The following is a 22302-nucleotide window of genomic DNA, read 5'->3' on the forward strand; positions in this document are numbered from 1 at the left end:
TTTTTTTTTTTTTTTTTTTTTTTTTTTTTTTTTTTTTTTTTTTTTCATTAAATTACATTTCCAAATTTGTCTTTTTTAATATTTATAATTTATTAAAAAATATTTTTCAATTGAGTTCGGTTTCTCGTGTCGCCTTCATCTTTCATAAGATCATTGACGGGGTCGACAATGTCAGCTACGACTTATTCATTGTCTTCATGGTTGTTACTCTGTTTGTCATCGCCTGTTTCATGTCATGGCTACCTCGACCATCCTCACGACATGAAAGACGAGGAACACGAGAGTATTTGTTTTTGTGCGGGCCCTACTTTCGGGAGCCAAGTTTGTAGCTTTGGGCACGTATGGAAAACGTTTATAATTGTGATTGAAATAGAAATTTGAAAGCATATAGACTAAAATAGACGGAATCTCAAACTAGAGGCAAGAAGATAATACAGATATTCAACAATATTTTGGGGGTAATTTGGTAATATGAATTATGGTGAAATTATTTTGAAAATTTTGATTGTTCTCGAACATACACAATTCTTTAGACTTCATTTAATGCTTATCTCGGAGCGTGCTATAAGAACCTATCGACCAGTTCATCCGCTCGATCGATCACTTCATTTTGGTGAAGTCTGCAACGTAATCTGCACAAAAACAAGGATAATTGATCGAAAACAAGTCCATAAGTTACCCAGCTACCAACACGAGAGACGAGAACCAGATAGAACTAAGATGATATCGACATATACAACTCGAGCTAAGCTCAATTGGTCAAGGGGTATACTTTCAGTCAAGAGGTCAGAGGTTTGAATCCCCGACCTCTATATGTCATCAAACTCAAGAAATAAGAAGTAAAAAACTACAAGAGAAGCCAAATAATTCTTGGTACTTGGACTCTCCCGTTCTTGAGAACGCTCGAGCCTAAGCCAACTAAATCGACTCCTAACTTTACCCTTTCTCCCCATAACATCCCTAACCAATTATTACCATACCCTTAATACCCTAATAACATTTTTTATAACAATCCTATAAAAAAGCTACTCTTAAGTTCGACCTTCGTATCGAGGCACCCGAGTCATAACTACTCACATGGAGGTATGAAAAATGAAATTAGTTTCTAAAAAGCATCGAGTCGATTGCTAGTAGTAAAGTAATACCTGGTCCAATGTTCTCTACGCCTTCTTGTTGTGCTTCAGCAGCATCGATGTCTTTCGAGGTCTTCGAAACCAGAGAAACGAAGACCATAGAGTTCTAAACAAACCCCCATTAGCAAAATGCAGTATGAATATCCGACCCCAATATGGATAGTGCGGGCCAGGCAGTTTAACAAGGGCGAAGAACATAGCAATCGTGATCAAATGTCGTGGATAATATCATACCATTGTGGAGAGTCGTGTTCACCTACTAGGGTGAATAGCAAAAAAGAACTACTGAGGATGTCATCCAGGACTAATAAGACAATGCCTCAAGAAACCTGCTGAATTTCCCACACAGATCATTAATGTAAGTTTGCCGCTACGGTTTAAGGCGTCCGAGACGAAAATGTTTCCTCATAGATGATGTAGATTGTCGAAAACTAGGAAGACTAATGAACCGTGTTCAAACAATCCTTGCAAATATCATTTATGTCGTTTTTGTTTGATGCAATAACAAAGATCAATGTTTGGTCTGTGAGATCCCACGTCGGTTAGGGAGGAGAACGAAACATTTTTTATAAGAGTGTGGAAACCTCTCCCTAGCAAACCCATTTTAAAAATCTTGAAAGGAAATCCAAAGAGGACAATATCTGCTAGCGGTGAGTTTGGGGCGTTACAAATGGTATCAGAGCCAGACACCGGGTGATAGTGACAACAAGGAGGTTGAGCCCTGAAGGGAGGTGGACACGAGGTGGTGCACCAGCAAGGCACTGTGCCAAAGGGGGTGGGGATTGGTTAGTCCCACGTCGATTGGAGAAGAGAACGAGTGCTAGCGAGGACGCTACGCCCCGAAGGGGGTGGATTGTGAAATCCCACATCGGTTGAAAAGGAGAACGAAACATGCCCTGAAGGGGGTGGACACGAGGCGGTGTGCCAGCAAGGACGTTGGGTCCGAAAGGGGGGTGGATCGTGAGATCCCACATCAGTTGGGGAGGAGAACGAAACATGTCCTGAAAGGGGTGGATCCAAGAATCCCACGTCAATTGGAGAAGGGAACGAATGCCAACAAGGACGCTAGACCCCGATAAGAAATGGATAATGAGATCCCACATCGGTTGGGGAGGAGAACGAAACATTCTTATAAGGATGTGGAAACCTCTCCCCTAGCAAACACATTTTAAAAACCTTGAGAGGAAACCTTAACGAAAAGTCCAAATAGGACAATATCTGCTAGCGGTAGGTTTAGGCCGTTACATGGACAATAAACCATCCTGGCGATCCATTCAATTCAACTAAAGTCTCACACAAAATGGAGAGAAGATGCAGAAATCATACCTTAAGAATTGGAGATAGACTCAAAGCTGTCTGTCCCATGACCTTAGCAACGGAGAAGCCGATTATAAGCGGAAACGGGACGATAAGAAGCTTCTTTTGATGCGCACAGTAGGACGTCTCGCTGAGGGAGGTAACGACGAGTAACGGTACACACACGTATTTGATAACCGTCAAACCGAGATCAGCTATAAGCTGGATGAAATTATCCAATGCCTCATTCCAAGGGAAGCGTTTCACTGGCTCTGGTGAGCTTTCCCAAAGCTTTTTTACCCTGTCCTTCAAACTATCCCATCTTACCCTTCCTGAATCGTCTGGTTGTCCTGCAGTCATATTCATAGCACAAGAAACCACAGATCTAGCATTCTGATATCTTTTATGTGGTTTTAAACTCACTTCGTGGCGAACTAAGCTACAATAAGAACAAAGTTTGTAAACAAATTGCTCGATGTAACACGACTCAACTAACGAAGTCTTGACATTACACGTTTGGATAGAAGAATTCAGTTGAAAGAATAGGATTTAGGAAAAAGAACGGGCGACATGTTAGGTATCACGACTCTCCACAATGATATGATATTGTCCACTTTGAGCATAAACTCTCATGGTTCTGCTTTTGGTTTCTCCAAAAACCCTCGTACAAATTGAGCCTCTTCTCTCAACAATCCTCCCCTCGAACAAAGCACCCCATAGAGCCTCCCCTGAGGCCTATGGAACCCTTGAACAGCCTCCCCTTAATCGAGGCTCGATTCCTTCTAAGAGCCCTCAAACAAAGTACACCCTTTATTCGACACTTGAGTCACTTTTGAGGCTCACAACTTCTTTGTTCAAAACGTGAGGATTCTATTGACATGGTTAAGTTAAGGGCATGACTCTGATACTATGTTAGGGATCACGACTCTCCACAATGACATGATACTGTCTACTTTGAGCATAAGCTCTCATGGCTTTGCTTTTGGTTTCCCAAAAGACCTCATACCAATGGAGATGCATTCCTTACTTCTAGACCCATGATCATCCCCTTAATTAGCCAATGTGGGACTCCCTCCCAACAATCCTCCCCTCAAACAAAGCACACCATATAGCCTCCCTTGAGGCCTATGGAGCTCTCAAACAGCCTCCCTTTAATCGAGGCTCGACTCCTTCTAAGGAGCCCTCGAACAAAGTAAACCCTTTATTCGACACTTGAGTCATTTTTTACCACACCCTCAAAACTCACAACTTCTTTGTTCGACATTTGAGAATTCTATTGACATGGTTAAGTTAAGTGCCCGACTCTCCACAATGAGATGATATTATCCACTTTAAGCATAAGCTCTCATGGGTTTGCTTTTGGTTTCCATACCAATGGAGATATATTCCTTACTTATAAACCCATGATCAACCTAGGACTCTCAACACAACAAGGTAAGTAAGTGGCCTCGAGCCCATTCAACAGTCAACTAGACGCAAATTCATCACAGAAATGTAAACACTGCACGAGCTATGGATTTTCCAATCACCATCACCCACAAATTTGTATCAAGATTCTTCCACCAATTCAATCAAACACCAATTAGCTTAATCTACAATGAGAAACAAAACAAACGCATTCTTGAAAGCTAGAAACAGATCTCTAATAATCCCACCCACTAACTCAGGCTTCACAGAAAACACTTCAGAAATAGAAAGAGAATAAAGGGTCGTCAAGCTTACTCTGAGCTCTACAAGAACAGGGGCGTGAAGGGCCATTTTAGTGGAACTTTGAAGGTGCGTCGCCATCGCTGCGCCTCAATTGAAAGCTGTTGATGGATGAACACACAGTTTTGGAAGGAGGGTTTGTCCACGGACACCATAAACCGCCACAAATTCTGAAAAATTCTGGGAGGATCAGCTCCACCGAAACAAAACCCCTGAACTTGGATAAAGGGTTTAAGACGGCGGGACCCGAATAAGCTGACCGCTACGGTAAATAAGTAAATTCGCTCGTTGGAGAGTAAAAATAAACGGTAAAAATATTTTAATTCCTTTTTACAAGAAAAAAATAATTATATTAAGGTTAATTTTAAAAGTTTACAAGTATTCTTTTAAACGTGTAACGGCGGATCTAAAAATTTTAAAAGTTGAAAGGTACGAGAGGTTAAAATAGAAAAAACAATTTCAACTAATTAAATTTTATAAACTAAAATATAGTGGTGTACGAGTTAGGTTGGGTTGGGTTGAACTCATGTTAAGCTTGGGAGTGGTTTTAATCTCAACTCCTCTTCTCTTTTTTTATGGGTCGGGTTGGTTTGGTCCTTTGCACATTGAACTTATACCCACCTCGCACCTCGAACCGAATTGAGTCCTAAAAAAAAATTCAACTCAACCCAACTCTTATAATTTGAGTTAGATTGGGTTGGGTCCCAAACTCAACCCCGAACCGGATGGGGTTCCAAAAAATGAATCTAGCTCAAACCCAAACTCCTTTTAAACCCAACGTAACCGTTATAATTCAACTTGAGTCTGTAATATGGGTCAGTTAATTTAATTAATTAATAACGGGATGATAATAAAGATTTAATATGGGTTAGTTAGTGGTAATTTTATTTTTTTATTTACCACAATCTCATTATATATTTTAATGAAAAAAAAGGGATTAAATTAAAGTTTATTTTTAAGTGGCTGAGATTTATTTGATAAAATTATTGCATGTGTTGTTCTTATTTTAATTTCCATGATCTCATCATTTTTAGTAGTTAAGATTTGATTGAATTTTAAATCGAGTGGTTAAAATTGATTCATAAAAAGCAAAAAAAAAAAAAAATAATAAATAAATAAAAGTACCCAATTTGTTTGTTTTAAAATTCATAATATGCTGACAAGTGTCCCTTTACTCTTTTGTCCTTTTACGTGAAATTACTACTCTACCCTTGTATATTTAATGGTCAGATTTCGACCTCTCTTATTGTGACACGTCGCCAGCTGCTGGATAAGCCTATCTCAAATTTTCTATTTATTTTTAGAATTTTAATTTTAAATAATTTTTAAATTTTGAATAAAAAATAAAATACAATTTCCAAAACTTAAATTTTAATTACTATAAAACATTATTCACGGTTGTACGGCTAACCCGACGCGAGTTGCAGCCAACCATCCGAACTGAGGACAGATTTTTGGAGTTAACTCACCTTGGCGGGACCACGACCCTTGTCCCCGTCATTGTAGAACATGTGTCACCCATGGCATAAAGGACATGATGACTTGACATCATCCTCACCTTCCTCCGATTTATTACCAACAGTCGGCTCTATAGGCTTAAATAAAACCAAAATTAATATTCAAATCATAAATATATTTCACTTAATTTTAAAATCATATTTTATATTTTATTTTATTTTACTATCATTTTCTCCCTAACAATGTCAATAATAATAATAATAATAATAAATAAAATATATTCACATTAAATGAACACGTGTACTAAAATTAATGGACACATTTAAATAATTGGGACCCACATAAGAAGTTATAATTTGAATGAGATAACGAATATTCAAGGACCAATAAAATAATTACAATTTTACAAAAATAAAATAAAATAAAATAAATAAAAGTGGAATATATTTAGTGGGGTAATTAATTAAATTTATTTGCATGAATTAAGATCGTGGAAAATGTGATTTAATATTAAATCCCACCAATCACCTGACAGTTTAGAGTTTACTAATCAATATTATATATATATATATATATATATATATATATATATTATTGTTATAGGTAAGAATTAAATTATTTCAAAATAATAATAATAAATAAATATATTCGGAATAATTGAAACGTTGGGTCAAATTTTGGAAACTAACATATTTATTTTTAAAAATATTCCTTTTCTAATAACGGTTTTCAAAGTAATTATTTTATAAAATAAAATTAAAGAATAATGAAGATTCCATTGGAAAAATTAATATTTTATTTAATTAAATTATATTCGGGTTGAAAAAGTCTTTTGGACCACCTCTAATTTCAAATTGATTTGGGTCCGTGACAACGTTAAATATTCTTAATTTTCTTTAGAGTAGAGCTGGTCGTAACCCTATTTTCAGATTGGTCGGGTAAAAAAAAAAAATGTCAATTTGCAAACCTAATTAAAATTTTCGATTTTTAAAAAAATTCAATCCAACCCAAATCGAGAAAAAATCTAACCTTCGAGTTAGTTGAGTTATCAGATCATACGAACACCCCTGACCACAAACCCGTGCCTCACCCTGTCTTCAAACCCAAATTAGGGTTGTCAACCGTTCGCTATCCCAAACTAAAATAAAAACACCGCTACGACGTCATGGACAAAAATGCAACATTTTCCCGGTCGAAAACTAAACAAAAACAAAATAGAAGGACCAAAATGCAATTAAATAAAATAACTATTTGAGTGCCAGCTGGTGGTTGCAAAATTTATAACATAAGGTCATCATCACTCCCCATTACATTATTTGAATCTTGTCTCCTTATAGATAATATTTGAACTATTTTCTATTTTCTATTTTATTTATTTATTTAATTATTTTTAATTATTTTTCATTACTTTAAGTCTATATCACACTTCATTTTCCTCACTTTTTGTGTACTTTTTTTTTCTTTTTGGTTTTCAAATGATGAAAAAAAATAATTATTTTTATTTATTATTATTATTTTTATATGACTTAACCGACACACGACCCCTCATGTTACTCTCATGTGTTTTGCAATTATTCGACCTTACTTTTTTTCGACATCATAATTTAAAAGAAATATATTTTTTATATTAAATTTAAATAATGAGTATTTTTTATAATTAATATGAAGTATGTACGTTAAGCTAGCGTCAAAATTTAAATAATGAGTATTTTTTTATAATTAATTTGTTAACATTATGAAAATAATAAATATTTTAAAATATTATCTCCGCTAAATTAATAAAAATATTTTTAAATTCAATATTATTTTTAAAAAATTATGTTTGGAAAGCAAGTTAGGTGAACATTTTATGGATAAGATAGGAAGCATTCAACTTGGATGTCAAGTTGAATTAAATTTAATAAATAAAAACAATAATTAGGGTTTAGAAAAAGGGCAAAAAAGTACTAAAATTTAATGCCACGTAAGCCATGATTTTGATGTTTCAAGTTATCCAATTGGTTCCTCGTAAAGTAAAATGAGAGCTTTTAGACTTTTGAGGTTTTTCCAATTGTTTTATTTAATTGAAAGTGGTCCACTCAGTATAAAAGATTCAGATCGTGACGGTTTTATCGAATAATTTTGTCAATTTTTTTTATTACTGTGAAAAATTCTATATTAGTTGGAGAGGAGAACGAAACATTCCTTATAAGGTGGTGGAAACATCTCCCTAATAGACGATATGTAACTAGCCGAAGTAGATAATATCTGCTAGCCGTCGGTTTGAACAGTTATAATTACGATAATCAAGCAATAGTACTCGAAGTAGAGAGAGACGAGGAAAGAGAAAGTGAGTAGTAATAAGAAGCTACGACATAATGCGAGGAAGGAGCCAAAGAAATTAGGGTTTATTTAATATTTTTATTTTTTAAGACTATATGTATAAAAAAACAAAGAATATAATAGCAGGGATCGAGGTCGGGATTGAGAACAGGGTGGGGGACCACTACTCCCGTACTCATCCTCAAAATTAAAAATACCTGATATCTATCTAAACTTTCGTGTTTATATATATATATTATGTATAGTAAGTCTCGTTAATTTTATGTAACGATAAAAAAAAAAAAAAATTAATAGTTTCGTTATTTTTTTTTTTAAATACGAATAAAAATCAACTTTAAAAATACGAAATCTCAATTATTTTATTACCTTTTAGGTATATATTTTTTTAATTCAAGTTAAATTNATATATATATATATATATATATATATATATATCATTTTTTTTTTCCTTTTTTTAATTAAAAAAAAAAAACAAGGTTTTTCTCAGCCCATGCATTGGAGGCTGTCTCGCACATTATTATTTTATTTAAAAAAATGTTTTTTTTTTCTTATTTATTTATTATTCCTTTGCATTTGGATAAGAACAAAGTCTTATCTGTCAACCCATTTTTTATTTCTGGAAAAATAAGCAAATTATTGTGAAAAGAATATTCCTTTTATTTTCAAATTTTATTTTTTCATTCTAAATTTACTTAAATAATATAAATATTATATCTTTTACCATATATATTTGGTTTATTGTAATTTATCCATTAATTTTAACAAAAATAAAATATTTTTTTATCTTATTTACATCACACTATTTTTTAATTCTTATATAAGTTTAAAGTTAAATTTATAATAATTATACCAATTTATAGCAAATAAAACCAAACCTTAATTAAATTCTTCAACAAAAACATTTAATCCCAGAATGTTTTTCCCAAATTTATGGAAGTATTAATTTCTTTGGTCCACCAAATTTAAAATATTATCCAATAATACCCTAAAGATATTTAATTTTCAATAACAAAATTTATTAACTTTAAAATTATATATAACTCACTTGAAAAAAATACAAAAAATTTAAAATTTCCCTTTTCATTTTTTTTTTCAACAAAACTAAAAAATAAATTCAATAAATAATAATTTCAAATTAAAATACCCATTGTAGAGAGAGAAAGAGAGGAGAGAGAAAGGGTTGTGTCTCTTGGATACCTCCAAGAGCCAAAATTAAGCTCCAAACGTACAAAGCAATTGTCTCTTGGTCTACAAGAAAAAAAAAATTAAAAAATTAAAAATAAAATAATTGTTTTTTTTTTTTCATTTTATATTAATTCTTTTTATTAATTAATAAATAAATAAAATACATTTATTTACGATTTTGATACGCAATACTTACAAACACAATCTTAAAAAATATAATTTTATTTGAAAAAAAATTAAAACATTAAATAATATAAATTTAAAAAGAAAAATATCTTAAAAAAAACGTTAGGAAATACACGTATTTTTTTAATAATTAAAGTAAAAAAAAAAATATATATAAGGGGAAATTACCAAAAGAGCCCTCTATTTCGCGGAATTTTCCTACCCCTCTCTCGGCTTAGTATAAAAGCAGATTAAAACGCAGACGACGACTAAGAAATTTTCCGGAAGAAAAAAGAAAAGGCAAAACGACGCGGAGAATTGACGGAAACGAAAAAGCCCTAAATCGGACGGTCGATTCTTGCTGTTCTTGAATCCGACGGAGATGGCGATTCAGCGATTAGAGCTCTGCTTGGAGCTGTTCAGAATGGCTATTAATTTCATCGTCGTCGTTGCGGAATCCGTCGGCGACGCCATCCACCAGGAGTCTCTACCGCCACTCAGACCTGCGGCGAACCCTAGGGTTACGATTCCGTTCGTCGGCTTTTATCCCTAGATGTTGAAGACTGTAAATTCATCCTCTGCCGCCGTCCGCGGCGGCGATGTGGCGATGTTCGTTCGAAGTTAGTGTGAATTTTGTTATTTGTTTTTATATTTTTAGTAATTAAATCGACTTTTCTTTTTTCTTATTTAAATAATTCAATTATCATTTTGTTGGTTTTATCGTCATTTCGCACCAAATCGTGAAACACGCGTCTTCACGAGATTAAATTGGATATATATTCTTTTATCTTTTATTTTCTGAAATTAACATTTTTATTTATTTATTTATTTTGTAAAAGGTAATTAGATTGTAATTAAAAGGTTAAATAATATTTTAAGCACTTTTTTGCATAAAACTTTACTTTTTAATTCTAATTCATACAAATTTTATATTTATTTAATATTTCAATTGATTAATAATTTAGTCAAATAAGTTAGGTTAGAATGGGTATAAAATAAAAAAGCGGATTCATTTTGGTTAATTACGCGTACTTAAAAACAAAAGCACGGGAGATGACCTACTTATTATTACATAATTTAGTTATGTTTATTACAATACCCGAGTAAATGAGAGGTACATGAATGAATTGATATTGAATTGAAATGATCTCTAATTATACAAACTTGATGATTAAACGTGTTTTGCTATGAGCAATGTCAAATTGGGTGAACTCTTGAAAATTTCTTAGGCAGTACTCGTGTTGGTCTGTGGAGCGGCAGACAATTAGAAATGTTACTATTCTCGAGGAATCTAGGTTTCCTATAAAAAATTTAGGGTATATTTGGCAGACAATCAGAGAAGTTACTATTCTCGAGGAAGCTAGGTTTCCTAGGTTGGTATGCTCGTGTGTAAGCCTTTTTTAGCACTTTTCCTGTGTTTGTTTATTATTAAAATGAGTCGAATCTATTAAATTTGCAAATAAAAAGAGACCGCTTTAAAGTATGCATCAATATGACTCAAAACAGCTCGACCATATTTGCGACAATTCTAGTTTGTAGAAAGACTCGGCTTCAAAAGATTAGATCTTTTCCAAATTAGCTCGAACGATTCTAATAAATCGACTTGAATTGAGATGTCAGATTCTATGATCCAAAGGATGCAGATTCTAAAAAAAACATTTTTTTTATAAATATTTTTGATGCGTATAATATAAATATTTAAAAATATATTTTAAAAATAAATATAGTATTTATATATAATACGTATAATATAATATAAATTGTATTATTAGTAAAATAGTTAGGGGTAACTACCACATTTAGAAATACATTATCAAATTATTTAAATTGAGATTTAATTTCTAAAATTACAAACTAATAATTGAATTAAAATAAATATAAATTCAACCTTTAACTCTTAACTTTATTTATTTATTATTTAAAATAGAGATCTCGTCGGCCGGATTAGAGATTGCCTTACAATTTAATATTTATTAATTTTTAAATTAGAAGGAAAAAAGACAAAAAAATAATAATAATAATAATAATGTTAGCACATGAGTCACTGTGTTAAGAAAAAAGTAGGAAAGGAATTTAAAAATAAAAAAAAAATCAAATTTCATGATTCTCAAATCCCAATAAAATCGTTTTTTTTTAAGTAATTTAACACGTTTTTTTTTTTTTTTTTTTTTTTTATGTAAAGTTGAAATNTTTTTTTTTTTTTTTTTTTTTTTTTTTTTTTTTTTTTTTTTTTTTTTTTTTAATGTAAAGTTGAAATTATGCAATTAAAACAACTATTATATATATAATCAAAGGGGATTTTTTTTTTTAATTGAAAGTGCTCGAGATTTTAGAGAACTATTTAGTAAGGAGAGTATGCACAGTCTTCGTCCTCAATGTTTATCTATATTTACAGTTTTACGTTCTCTCTCAAAAGTACCCTTCAACTTTTAAAAGTTTCAATAATATAAAATTGTTAATAATTTATTTTAAAAATACTCTTCTAATTTTTACTTACCTTTTATCTTTTAAAATTATTTAAAAAATACTTCTAAATTTTTATACGTTTTCTTAATAATCTTAGAATTTAAGGGTATTTTAGGATATTAATGAAAAGCCGTTTTTATTAACGATTTTCTTTAAAAACTAATAATAAAAGCAGTTTTTAGATTTTTTTTTTTTTAAAGTTTAAAATAATATTTTTATTAATTTAGGGTATAAAATAATATCAATAATGATAATAAATAAATAAACAAAATATATAGAAAATGCAGTTATTGAAATTTAGGTCAACCATTGACTTGTTACACATACATATATTGGACTAATGCCATTTAGGTCAACCATTGACTTGATATTTCAAATATTAATATTTGATTATATTAGATTAATAAAAATATTTATAAACTTTGTTTCTTAGAAAAACATCGATAAAACTTTAGAAATTTCAAAAATATCTTAAAATTAAAAATAAAAAAAATTAAATTACTCTATACATTACATATAGTTGTCAGTCTCACGGTTTTAGGAAGAGATTTTCACGCGCTTATAAGAATGTTTTGTTCATCTCTCTAATCAACGTGGGATCTCACGATCCACCCTCTAGTGTCTTTGCTGACATACAGCTTGATGTTCGGGTTTGATATCATTTGTTATAGCATAAACTCAATTCTAGTAGATATTATATGTTTTGACTCATTATACATCGTTGTAATAGCATAAGCTCAATTCTAGTAGTGGACAACGGGAAGAAGGAGAATTAATGTTAAGAGGTGCGTGTTCTTGTTCGATTGGACGTAGATGATTGGACGTAGATGATTGTGGTTTGAAGAAATAAGTAAACAATAAAATAAAAAACACCAAAAAAAAAATTGGGTCAAAGTCAACGAAGGGCAAAATGGTAATTTTTCCGACATGCAAAAAGGGAAGGAGAGAGAGAGAGAAATTAGGGTTTTGAGAGAAAACGAAGAACAAATGAGAAGAAAGGAGAAATCGACCATTCCGACCTGAGTGATCAAAATTGACTGAGGAGTATCACAAGAAGTGAATGTTGAACCCAAGAGAAAAGGATCGGGTGTCGGATTGATCATTTCCGTCAAGAACGGAGAAAAAAAAACGGAAGGAAGATTCAGTGAGTTTTTAGATTCGGTTTTCTTCCCGAGAGTATGTGTGAGAAACGAACATCAGTTTTTATTTCCAGAGGGTAGATTCGGTTTTTTTCCCACATCGGTTGAAGAGAGAAACGAACCATTCTCTTTATAAAGGTGTGTAAATCTCTAGTCAAAGCAAACAATATCTAATAGGTCAAAGCAGTCAATATCTATTAGGTCAAAGCAGACAATATCTAGTAAGTCAAAGCAGACAATATCTACTAGGTCAAAGTAGGCAATATCTACCGAGTCAAAGCAGACAATATCTACTCGGTTAGGCAATATCTACCGGGTCAGAATAGACAATATCTACTAGGTCAAACTAGGCACTAGTAAAGTAGACAATATCTATTAGGTCAAATCAGACAATATCTACTGTGTCAAAGCAGACAATATTTAGTAGGTCAAAGCAGACAATATCCAGCAGGTGGGTTTGAGCGGTTACAACCTCAATCACAAAATAATATTATTTTATAATAGACAAATACACACAACAACAATACTTAAACGAAACGACTCGACACCTCGAAACCTATAGTTTTTCGAACATACATATGATCTTCCCAACGACATTATTCAACCAAACATACACGTTACCCACAAGCAGCCAATCAAACCCTAAACGAAACGACTGTTCATAGAGTAGCATAAACGACGACTCATTTAACATACGAGCTAGCTGGAGATCTTAACTTTAGAGACTTGAATATTACAGCTTTAAGTCTCTTGAAAGCCTTGCACATTTATTAAAAAGAAGCTTCCCCCATAAGTACGATTGGTATTTCGGAGGGTTTTCGGGATCGATGAGTTCTTCCAAAGGTTCGACAATGGTGGAATGAGATGGGTTGAAGAAGAACGCAATGGAATATCTTTCCTTTTTGTCGTTTACCATAACCCTATGCTCCACGCTCTCGTACCTCTCATTGCTCCAAACCTATACGTTGAAGAACGTTTCAAAAAGTTGAAAAAACCAAAGGATAGTTCAATCGTATCAGTTGATCAACATCGAGCTCTACTATATACCTGAGTAACGTTGCCAACATTGACGACGTAAGAATCGGGTACGGGTTTGACCCGAATCCACTCTCCATCTCTTTTCCTTTTCACTTCTAGCCCTCCGACATCGTCTTGGGCAAGCATCGTTAAGACGCCGGGGTCATTGTGACGACCCACACCGAGAGCCATTTCTGGCAACGAGCATGGAGGATAATGATTCAGTCTCACCATACTTGTTTTCTCTTTGAAATAATCTCGAAACCTTTGCGCCGGTAATCCCAAGCTAACCGCGATAAGTTCCACTAATTTGTGGCCAAGTTTCTCTAATTCTTCGGCATATTCCTTACCAGCCTCTCTATTCAATCATGTCAGACCACGACAGTTAAATTATAAATTTAATACTTTTGAATTTTTAAAAGTTTCATTAATAATTGACTCGGGTGACCATTAGGGTTTTACCCAGGTTACCTGAATTCCGGCATGTATGTCGGCCATCGATTGGTCCAATGAGTCAACCGATGATCATCAGGCTCGGGCGACACGGGGACGACGGTGGGATCGGCCACAATGAAATCAAAGACCTCCTTCCAATCTCTAACGTTCTTGGTGAGCTCCATATCAGAATAGCCAGTGACCATCCCTTCCACTTTCATCACTGTTCTCTTCTCTTCCAAACTCCGCTCGAAAAACTCCCGAGACGCGGCCTCCATCCGCCGCCGCTTCTCGGCGGGGACGCCGTGGTTGACCACAAGAAAGAATCCCCAGTCTATGGAAGCAGAGGCGATTTGTCGGACCAAATCGTCGGGGAAGGTACCGTCGGGGGAGTTGAAGATCGGAGAGAGGTCGATGATGGGGATGCCGTCGGATTCAACGGCGGAGAGATTGGGGCGGTGCTCCGGGGCTTGGATGAAGGCTTGATCAAACTCCTTCATGGCGGAACCGGTGCAGTTTGGTTGCCGGAGGAATTCTCTCTCTCCTCTCTCTCTCTCTCTATGGTTAAAATATGGATATGAGGATTACAATTTTATAGATATCAGAAAGTAATAAAAATACCATTAAATTTTTAAAAATACAATAATATTAATATTCAAAATAATTAATACTTTGTTTTAAAATATTTTTAAATTTTTTTAAAAATTTCAATAATATCTTTTTAACTCATAAAATTTTAAAAATAACATAAAAAAAAAAAATAATTAATCTACACTTCATAGATTATCTCTGAATTTTTTTTATTTTAAATTCAAGGGTATTAATATTTTTAAAGTTTTTAACAATCTCGTCAATATATGAATGAAAATGTCAACAATAACATAGATCAAAAGATCAAAAAGTTAAAAAAAAAATTACGAAATTACCTTTCCATCCAAAAACTAACGGTAAGAGTATTTGTATTATTGAATCTTCTGCTGCATAGTCACGTTATTTACTCATCACGTCCAAGAGTGAAGGTTATACTCACAGACCAAGCAAAACACATTTTAACTATAAAATTCTTATAATTGAGCCACCGAAATGGGATGTGCACTTTGTTAGTATAGACAGTGACTTTCAATTCTTTTGAGTATATCTTAGTCATCATATCGTTAGGATCGCTCTTATTGGATGTGATCTCGATTTATTCATGTACCCCTCATGTGTCACAATCACTGAATATATACCTTAAATTATAAAATATAACCTTTACTCAATCTTGTGCATTCCATGCAAAACAAATGTTCTATTTTACTTTTTACTTTTTACTTTTTATTTATTTATTATTATTATTTTACTATTTTAAAGTAGATGTCATGTCTGTCGGATTAAAGATTGCTTTACAATTTAAAATTTACAAAAAGTTGAGAAATTAAAAGAAAAAAAGACAAATAATAATAATTGTAGTAATAATAATAATAATGATATGATCATAATAATAGTGATAATAATGATATAATAATAATGATAATAATTTGATAATGATATAATGATGATGCGATAATAATTATGATAATTATGGTGATAATTATGATAATTATGATGTAATAATAATAAGCGATAAATTCAAGATCGACCGATAGCTTTAAATACTTAGACATCATTACTGTATGATTGATTCGTTCGATCTCCACCGCATAATCAGACAGATTATTCTCAATCATCCATCGTTGAAAATCTGTATTTCCAATCAAGTCCTTTTCCGACACGAGTCGTTAAAAATGAGAAATAGAATTGGGAAGGTGTGTATTCTCGTTAATATTGATGTCCTTTAAATATGATACAAGCTAGCAACTAATACCTACAGGAAAATATAAACTAATTAAATATCGATAATAAAATAAAATAAACTATAAATCAAATCTTAATAGAAAGAATATTAAAATATTATCTCAACACGAGTCGATGACACACTTCTCACCTAACATGTATATTAATACGATTCAATAATGCATTAGTTTTATGTAATAAAATTTGACATGTTTTTTAATCAAAATATAAAATTTGTCTGGAGCTGGTATCGATATGGTTCCCGATGTTTCAAATTCAACTATCAATTTGGTTCCCGAGATTGATTTTGGAGGCGGCCAAGTCGAGGGCGGTCATCAAGTAGCCTCATAGTTATTTTTCTTCGATAAAACCTATAGTTTGTAGAGATACATTAATAATATAATTACATCGAGCGTAGATTATTTTCAATAACATTATTCAATTGAAATAAGCATATTATCCACGAACATCCAATCGAATCTTAAACCAAATGGGTCCTAAGAATCATCGAATGTACGAGCTAGTTGGAGATCTTAAAGTGAGAAATTTGAATGTTGTCGGCATTCAGTTTCTTAAAGTTACGGAGCATTCTATTCGAAAGGTACTTCCCCCATAAGTAAGATTTGTATTTGGGAGGGTTTTCGGGATTAATAATATTATTTTATAATATACAAATACACACTACAACAATACTTAAAAATCACACGACACCTTCTCGAAACCTATAGTTTTTCAAACGTACATTAATTATATAAACACACACAACATATGATCTTCCCAATATTGACGGAACCTTAAATATATATATATTTTTTTTAATTTTTTTTTTTTATGGTCAATCTACGGACCAAAACGGTCTTTTTATTTTTAAAAAATTTTAAATGGATTCAAGTTTTTAAAATATTATTTAATGGTAAATATAAAGTTTAATAGTATTATTGAAACTTTAACCCCGCATCGGTTGCGATGCGGTGGCTCTAAGAGTTAAGACTGTACCTACAGACCAAGCAAAGCACATTTTAACTATGAAGTTCATATAATTGAGCCACCGAAAAGGAATGTGCACTTCTGAGTTATCTCATCGTTAGAATCGTTTTTATTCAGAGGTGGTTTCGGTTCATTCACGTAGCTCTCTTTTACTCGAGTGTCACGATCTTTCAAATTTAAATGAATAATAAATTTAAAAGAATTGAAGCAGATAAGATTCCTATATACCGCTAATTTTACTTATTTATTTATTTATTTATTTATTATTTTAAAAATAAATGTCATTTCGGTCGGATTAAAGCTTGCCTTTACAATTTAAAATTTACAAAAGTTGAGAAATTAAAATGAAAAAAAAGATAAATAATAATAATAAAATAATGTTATCCCATACGTGGCTGTCTAAAAAAGGAAAAAAACAAAAAAGAAAAGTAATTTTAAACCCAAAAAAAAAAAAATCTAATTGATGATTCTCAAATCCATTATTTTAAAATTTTAATTTAAGGTTTCGACCGACAGCTCTAGTGACTAGGGATGTACATTCAACCCGACAACCCGGACTAACTCACTCGAACTATAAGGGTTGGATTGAGTTGGATAAGCATTTTGGGTAGGGTTGAGTTCATTTTTCTGAACCTGAATTGAATCGGTTTTGTTTCGAGTTAATGGGACAAAACCCTCGAGTTGACTCGAGTGACCCGAGCCAAATAAAAATATATAAACTATATTAAGAATCCTAAATTATGAATGCGTTTGAGTGGTACTTTGGCCGGTCTAATGTATTTATTATCTATTTGTTGCAACATTATTATATCCCAGTTTATTTAATTTCATGATCTATTCTTATATTTTGTTATTTCAACCTATTCTAAAAAAATATCAGTATTTAGTTGTCTTTAGTTTTAGGATAACGTTGAGTTATGTTAATATGTTAGAATTTTCGCTCCTTATTTTTTTTTTTTTAATAATATAAATTGATTTGTATTTGTTTGTGAATTTCTAATATATTTTATGTATCAGAATAATTATAAATTGTGGATTAATAAAACTTAAAAAAAAAATTGACAACCCAACCCGAAAATAGAGGGTTGGGTCAAAAAAAATCCCTCAACCCAACCCAACCCGGACCATGTACACCCCTACTAGTGACTTAGACATCATCACTATATGATTCGTTCATTCGATCTCCAAGACATAATCAGGTAAATAATTCTCAATCATCCAGCGTTGAAATTTTGTATTTCCAATTAAGTTCTTTTTTGACACGAGGAATACTCGTTTAACAGACCCGTAGTTTTCCTTTGATAGCTTCAATTCATCGGGTCTCATTGACCATGTGGTCAAGGTTAAGTTCTGTGTATTATTATTAGCGTAATTAATTACTTCAATGTTTAATCTCAAATATTTAAAAAAAAAATTTTCTTGATGTACTAAAACAAAATTTAACACGCTTTTGTTAATCAAGAGACAATTTGTTCGAAGTTGGTATCTATTTGATCCCCGAGATTTCATTGTTTTTTGGAAAATTAGTCCTTCTACTTCATTCCAAATGTCTTTTGGGCGATCAGATGTCTGATAACCAAACCAAAATTGTTACTTTTGAAATTTTGAAAATCGAATCGATATCGACTCGAGATTATAACTATTTATTTTGAAAACCGTAAACTAATACTCTTATAGTAAGCAACGACGGCAATCCTCGCTAGAAAGTCCTCCAAGGCTTTCATGACGGCCAATCCATCGAGGATCACCTTTTGCTGCTGAAGTAGAGCCGCCATGAACTCGACCAGAGGTCGGAAGTATTGGGAAATGGATCAGATGGTATCCGAATCCTGGAGATCGATTCCGAAGGCGGCCAAGTCGAGGACGACCCTCAAGTAGCCTCGTGGTTATTTTCCTTAGATACATTAATTATATAATTACATCAAACATAGAGTATTTCCAATAACACGAACCATTTATATTATCCACGAACATCCAATCAAAACTTAAATCAAACGGATCCTAATAAAGTGGCTAAAACAAAGAATCACCGAATATACGAGCTAGTTAGAGATCTTAAAGTGAGAAACTTGAATGTTGTCGGCATTCAGTTTCTTAAAGTTACTGAGCATTCTATTCGAAAGGTACTTCCCCCATGAGTAAGATTTGTATTTGGGAGGGTTTTCGGGATCTATGAGTTCTTTCAAAGGCTCGACAATGGTGGAGTGAGATGGGTTGAAGAAGAAGGCAATGGAATATCTTTCCCTTTTGTGGTTAACCATAGCTCTATGCTCCACGCTCTCGTACCTCTCATTGCTCCAAGCCTATAAGTTGAAGGACGTCTCGAAAAGTTGAAATATAAATAAACTCGGACATAATTTAATGAGTAAGGCATTGGTTATTATCTCAATTGCCGATAGTTTCCGTTCAATTAAAAAAAAACTTCACAATTTTGGTACGTTAAATTTGAATTTAGTTATTGATATCTTAATTTAGTTTCTAATCTAGTCACCGAGGTTTCAAAAATGATAGGTTTGACCCGGAACTTTGAATTCATGTTTGACTTTTTATCAGCCCAAGCCCAATTCGAGTTTGATTTTGTAACGGCCCAAATGCACGGCTAGTAGATATTGTCCACTTTAGCCCTCGGTCTCATGGTTTTAAAACACGTCTACTAGGGAAAGGTTTCTACGCCCTTACAAGAAACGTGCTTAGTTTCCCTCTCTAACTCATATCCCCTTATAAGGAAGGAACGTGCTAGTTTCCCTCACTAACCCACATCTCTTGCAGGATCTAACGGTTATAAAAAAAAGGTCCACAACCCTGGTAAGAAATGCTTCGTTTCCCTCTCTAACCCACCCGGGTGTCTTCCCTAGAACACCACTCGATGTCTGACCAGATACCATTTGTAACGGTCCAAGCCTACAACTAACAAATATTATCTGTTTTGGCCCTCAACCTCACGGTTTTAAAACGCGTCTATGAGCGAGAGGTTTCCACACCCTTACAAAGAATGTTTTGTTTCCCTCCCAAACTGGCTTAGGAAGTAATTAGAAAGTAATATCAACCAATTAGAAAACTACGTACCTGAGTAATTTCTCCGACATTGACAACGTACGAATCGGGTACGGGTTTGACCCGAATCCACTCTCCATCTCTCTTCCTTTTCACTTCCAGCCCTTCCACTTCGTCGTCTTGGGCAAGCACCGTCAAGACGCCAGGGTCCTTATGGCGGCCGACGCCGAGAGCTAGCTCCGGCGAAGGGCACGGCGGATAGTGATTCAGTCTCCCAAAACTCGTCGTCTCTTTGAAATAATCTCGAAATCTCTCCGCCGGTAATCCCAAGCTAACGGCGAGCAATTCCATTAATTTGTGGCCAAGCTTCTCCAGTTCTTCAACATATTCCTCGCAAGCCTTCCTATTCAATTACATCCATTAATTTCATAATTTTTAATTTTATCTTCTAAAGAAAATATTTAAATTTACACTAAAATTCAAAAATGAATTTCATAAATTGGGCGTGTCGGGTCATTCGGTACTTAAAGGGATAATCATGAGTTTATAAGTAAGGAATAGATCTTCACGGGTATGAGAACCAAAAGTAAAATCATGAGAGCTTACGTTTAAATTGGACGATATCATACCATGGTGAAGAGTTGTGGTTTCTAACAGAGTCATGCCCTTAACTTGAGCATGCTAATAGAATCCTCAAATGTGAACAAAGAAGTTGTGAGTCTCGAAGTGTAGTCAAAAGTGACTCTCGAACCAATTGTGTACTTTGTTTGAGAGCTCTAGAGAAAGGAGTCACGCCTCGATTAAGGAAAAGTTGTTCGAGGGCTTCATAGGCCTCAGGGGAGGCTCTATGGTGTACTTTGCTCTTTGTGAGTCTCGAAAGTGTAATTAAAAGTGACTCAAGTGTCGAACAAATGGTGTACTTTGTTCAAGGATTATAGAGAAATGAGTCGAGGCTCGATTAAGGGAAAAGGTTGTTTGAGGACTCTATAAGCCTCCGGAGAAGCTCTATGATGTACTTTGTTAGAGGGGAGGATCGAGAGGGAGTCTCACATCTACTAATTAGGGGATGATCATTGATTTATAAGTAAAAAATACATATTCAATCTGACAAACTAATCGTTAGAGCTTAAAGATTTTAGGGAGGTTACCTGAATTCCGGCAGGTATTCCGGCCATCGGTTGGTCCACAGAGTCAACTGGTCATCATCAGGCTCCGGCGACGCCGGAACGACGGTGGGATCAGCCACAACGAAATCAAACACCTCCTTCCAATCTCTGACATTCTTGGTGAGCTCCGTATTAGAGTAGCCGGTCACTAGCCCTTCATCTCTCCTCACTTTCCTCTTCTCTTCCAAACTCTGCCCGAAAAACACCCGGGCAGCGGCCTCGATCCGGCGCTGCTTCTCGGGGGGGACGCCGTGGTTGACCACAAAAAAGAATCCCCAGTCTGCGGAAGCAGAGGCGATTTGTCGGACCAAATCATCGGGGAAGGTACCGTCGGGGGAGTTGAAGATCGGAGAGAGGTCGACGGTGGGGATGCCGTCGGCTTCGGGGTCGGATAGCTTGGGGCGGTGCTCGGGGGCTTGGATGAAGGCCTGATCGAAATCGTCCATGGCGGAAAATCTGGAAATGGGGATGGAATTTGGAGAAAGAGATTTGGGAGTGTTCTTATTGGGGGATTTTCAGGAGAGATGAATGTGGATGGAACAGTGGAGAATGTGCAGTTTTGGTTTTTTTATTTTTTTTTATTTTTTATATTTATTTATTTTCCATTCGTTCTTATGTCCGCAAATACTCATGGTAACCCTTCAAGCGAATGAACTTAGTTGACCGATCATTCAGATAAATGGAATAAACTAATGAACTCGATTATTAATGAACTCTATAGAAGAGTTATGTAGTTAATAACCCACCCAATTAAATTTAAACCTATTTTAATAATTGAATTGGTTATTTAATAATGATAGGTTAGAGTTAAAAAAAATTATAACCACCGAATTGATCTAAAAGCTATTTTAATTCAACCCGACTCAACTAAGGAATACTTAGTATTCCTTTTTTGGGATTGATTGATTTTTCTTTTTCGGATTTGTATTTTCAATCGACAAAATTTAGTTAAAGATTTAGGATTTCAAAGTTTTTTTTTTTTTTTTTTTTTTTTTTTTTTTTTTTTTTTTTTTTTTTTTT

General features: G+C 33.6%; 3 protein-coding genes across 4 annotated transcripts; all 3 read right to left on the reverse strand.

Annotated features, from left to right (window-relative positions):
- Positions 1 to 390: 390 nt before the first annotated feature.
- Positions 391 to 4340, reverse strand: LOC111811592. Of its 2 annotated transcripts, XM_023698522.1 has the most exons (4): positions 4152 to 4340; positions 2460 to 2868; positions 1146 to 1239; positions 391 to 632 (listed from the first exon to the last, which is right to left on the reverse strand). In XM_023698522.1, exons 2-4 carry the CDS (start codon positions 2793 to 2795, stop codon positions 601 to 603), a joined length of 462 nt encoding a protein of 153 aa, XP_023554290.1. In that variant the 5' UTR covers positions 2796 to 2868; positions 4152 to 4340; the 3' UTR covers positions 391 to 600. The 2 variants fall into 2 exon arrangements, with proteins under 2 accessions (XP_023554290.1, XP_023554289.1); XM_023698521.1 differs by having other exon boundaries at positions 391 to 1239.
- Positions 4341 to 13336: 8996 nt separating this feature from the next.
- LOC111811593 (probable 2-oxoglutarate-dependent dioxygenase At5g05600) lies at positions 13337 to 14872 on the reverse strand. The gene is made up of 3 exons (XM_023698523.1): positions 14360 to 14872; positions 13919 to 14246; positions 13337 to 13829 (listed from the first exon to the last, which is right to left on the reverse strand). Exons 1-3 carry the CDS (start codon positions 14821 to 14823, stop codon positions 13605 to 13607), a joined length of 1017 nt encoding a protein of 338 aa, XP_023554291.1. The 5' UTR covers positions 14824 to 14872; the 3' UTR covers positions 13337 to 13604.
- Positions 14873 to 19035: 4163 nt separating this feature from the next.
- LOC111811594 (probable 2-oxoglutarate-dependent dioxygenase At5g05600) lies at positions 19036 to 21930 on the reverse strand. The gene is made up of 3 exons (XM_023698524.1): positions 21265 to 21930; positions 20189 to 20519; positions 19036 to 19425 (listed from the first exon to the last, which is right to left on the reverse strand). Exons 1-3 carry the CDS (start codon positions 21726 to 21728, stop codon positions 19165 to 19167), a joined length of 1056 nt encoding a protein of 351 aa, XP_023554292.1. The 5' UTR covers positions 21729 to 21930; the 3' UTR covers positions 19036 to 19164.
- Between the last annotated feature and the right edge of the window lie 372 nt (positions 21931 to 22302).

This window comes from Cucurbita pepo, chromosome LG15, assembly GCF_002806865.2.
Source record: "Cucurbita pepo subsp. pepo cultivar mu-cu-16 chromosome LG15, ASM280686v2, whole genome shotgun sequence".
NCBI classification, from domain to species: domain Eukaryota; kingdom Viridiplantae; phylum Streptophyta; class Magnoliopsida; order Cucurbitales; family Cucurbitaceae; genus Cucurbita; species Cucurbita pepo.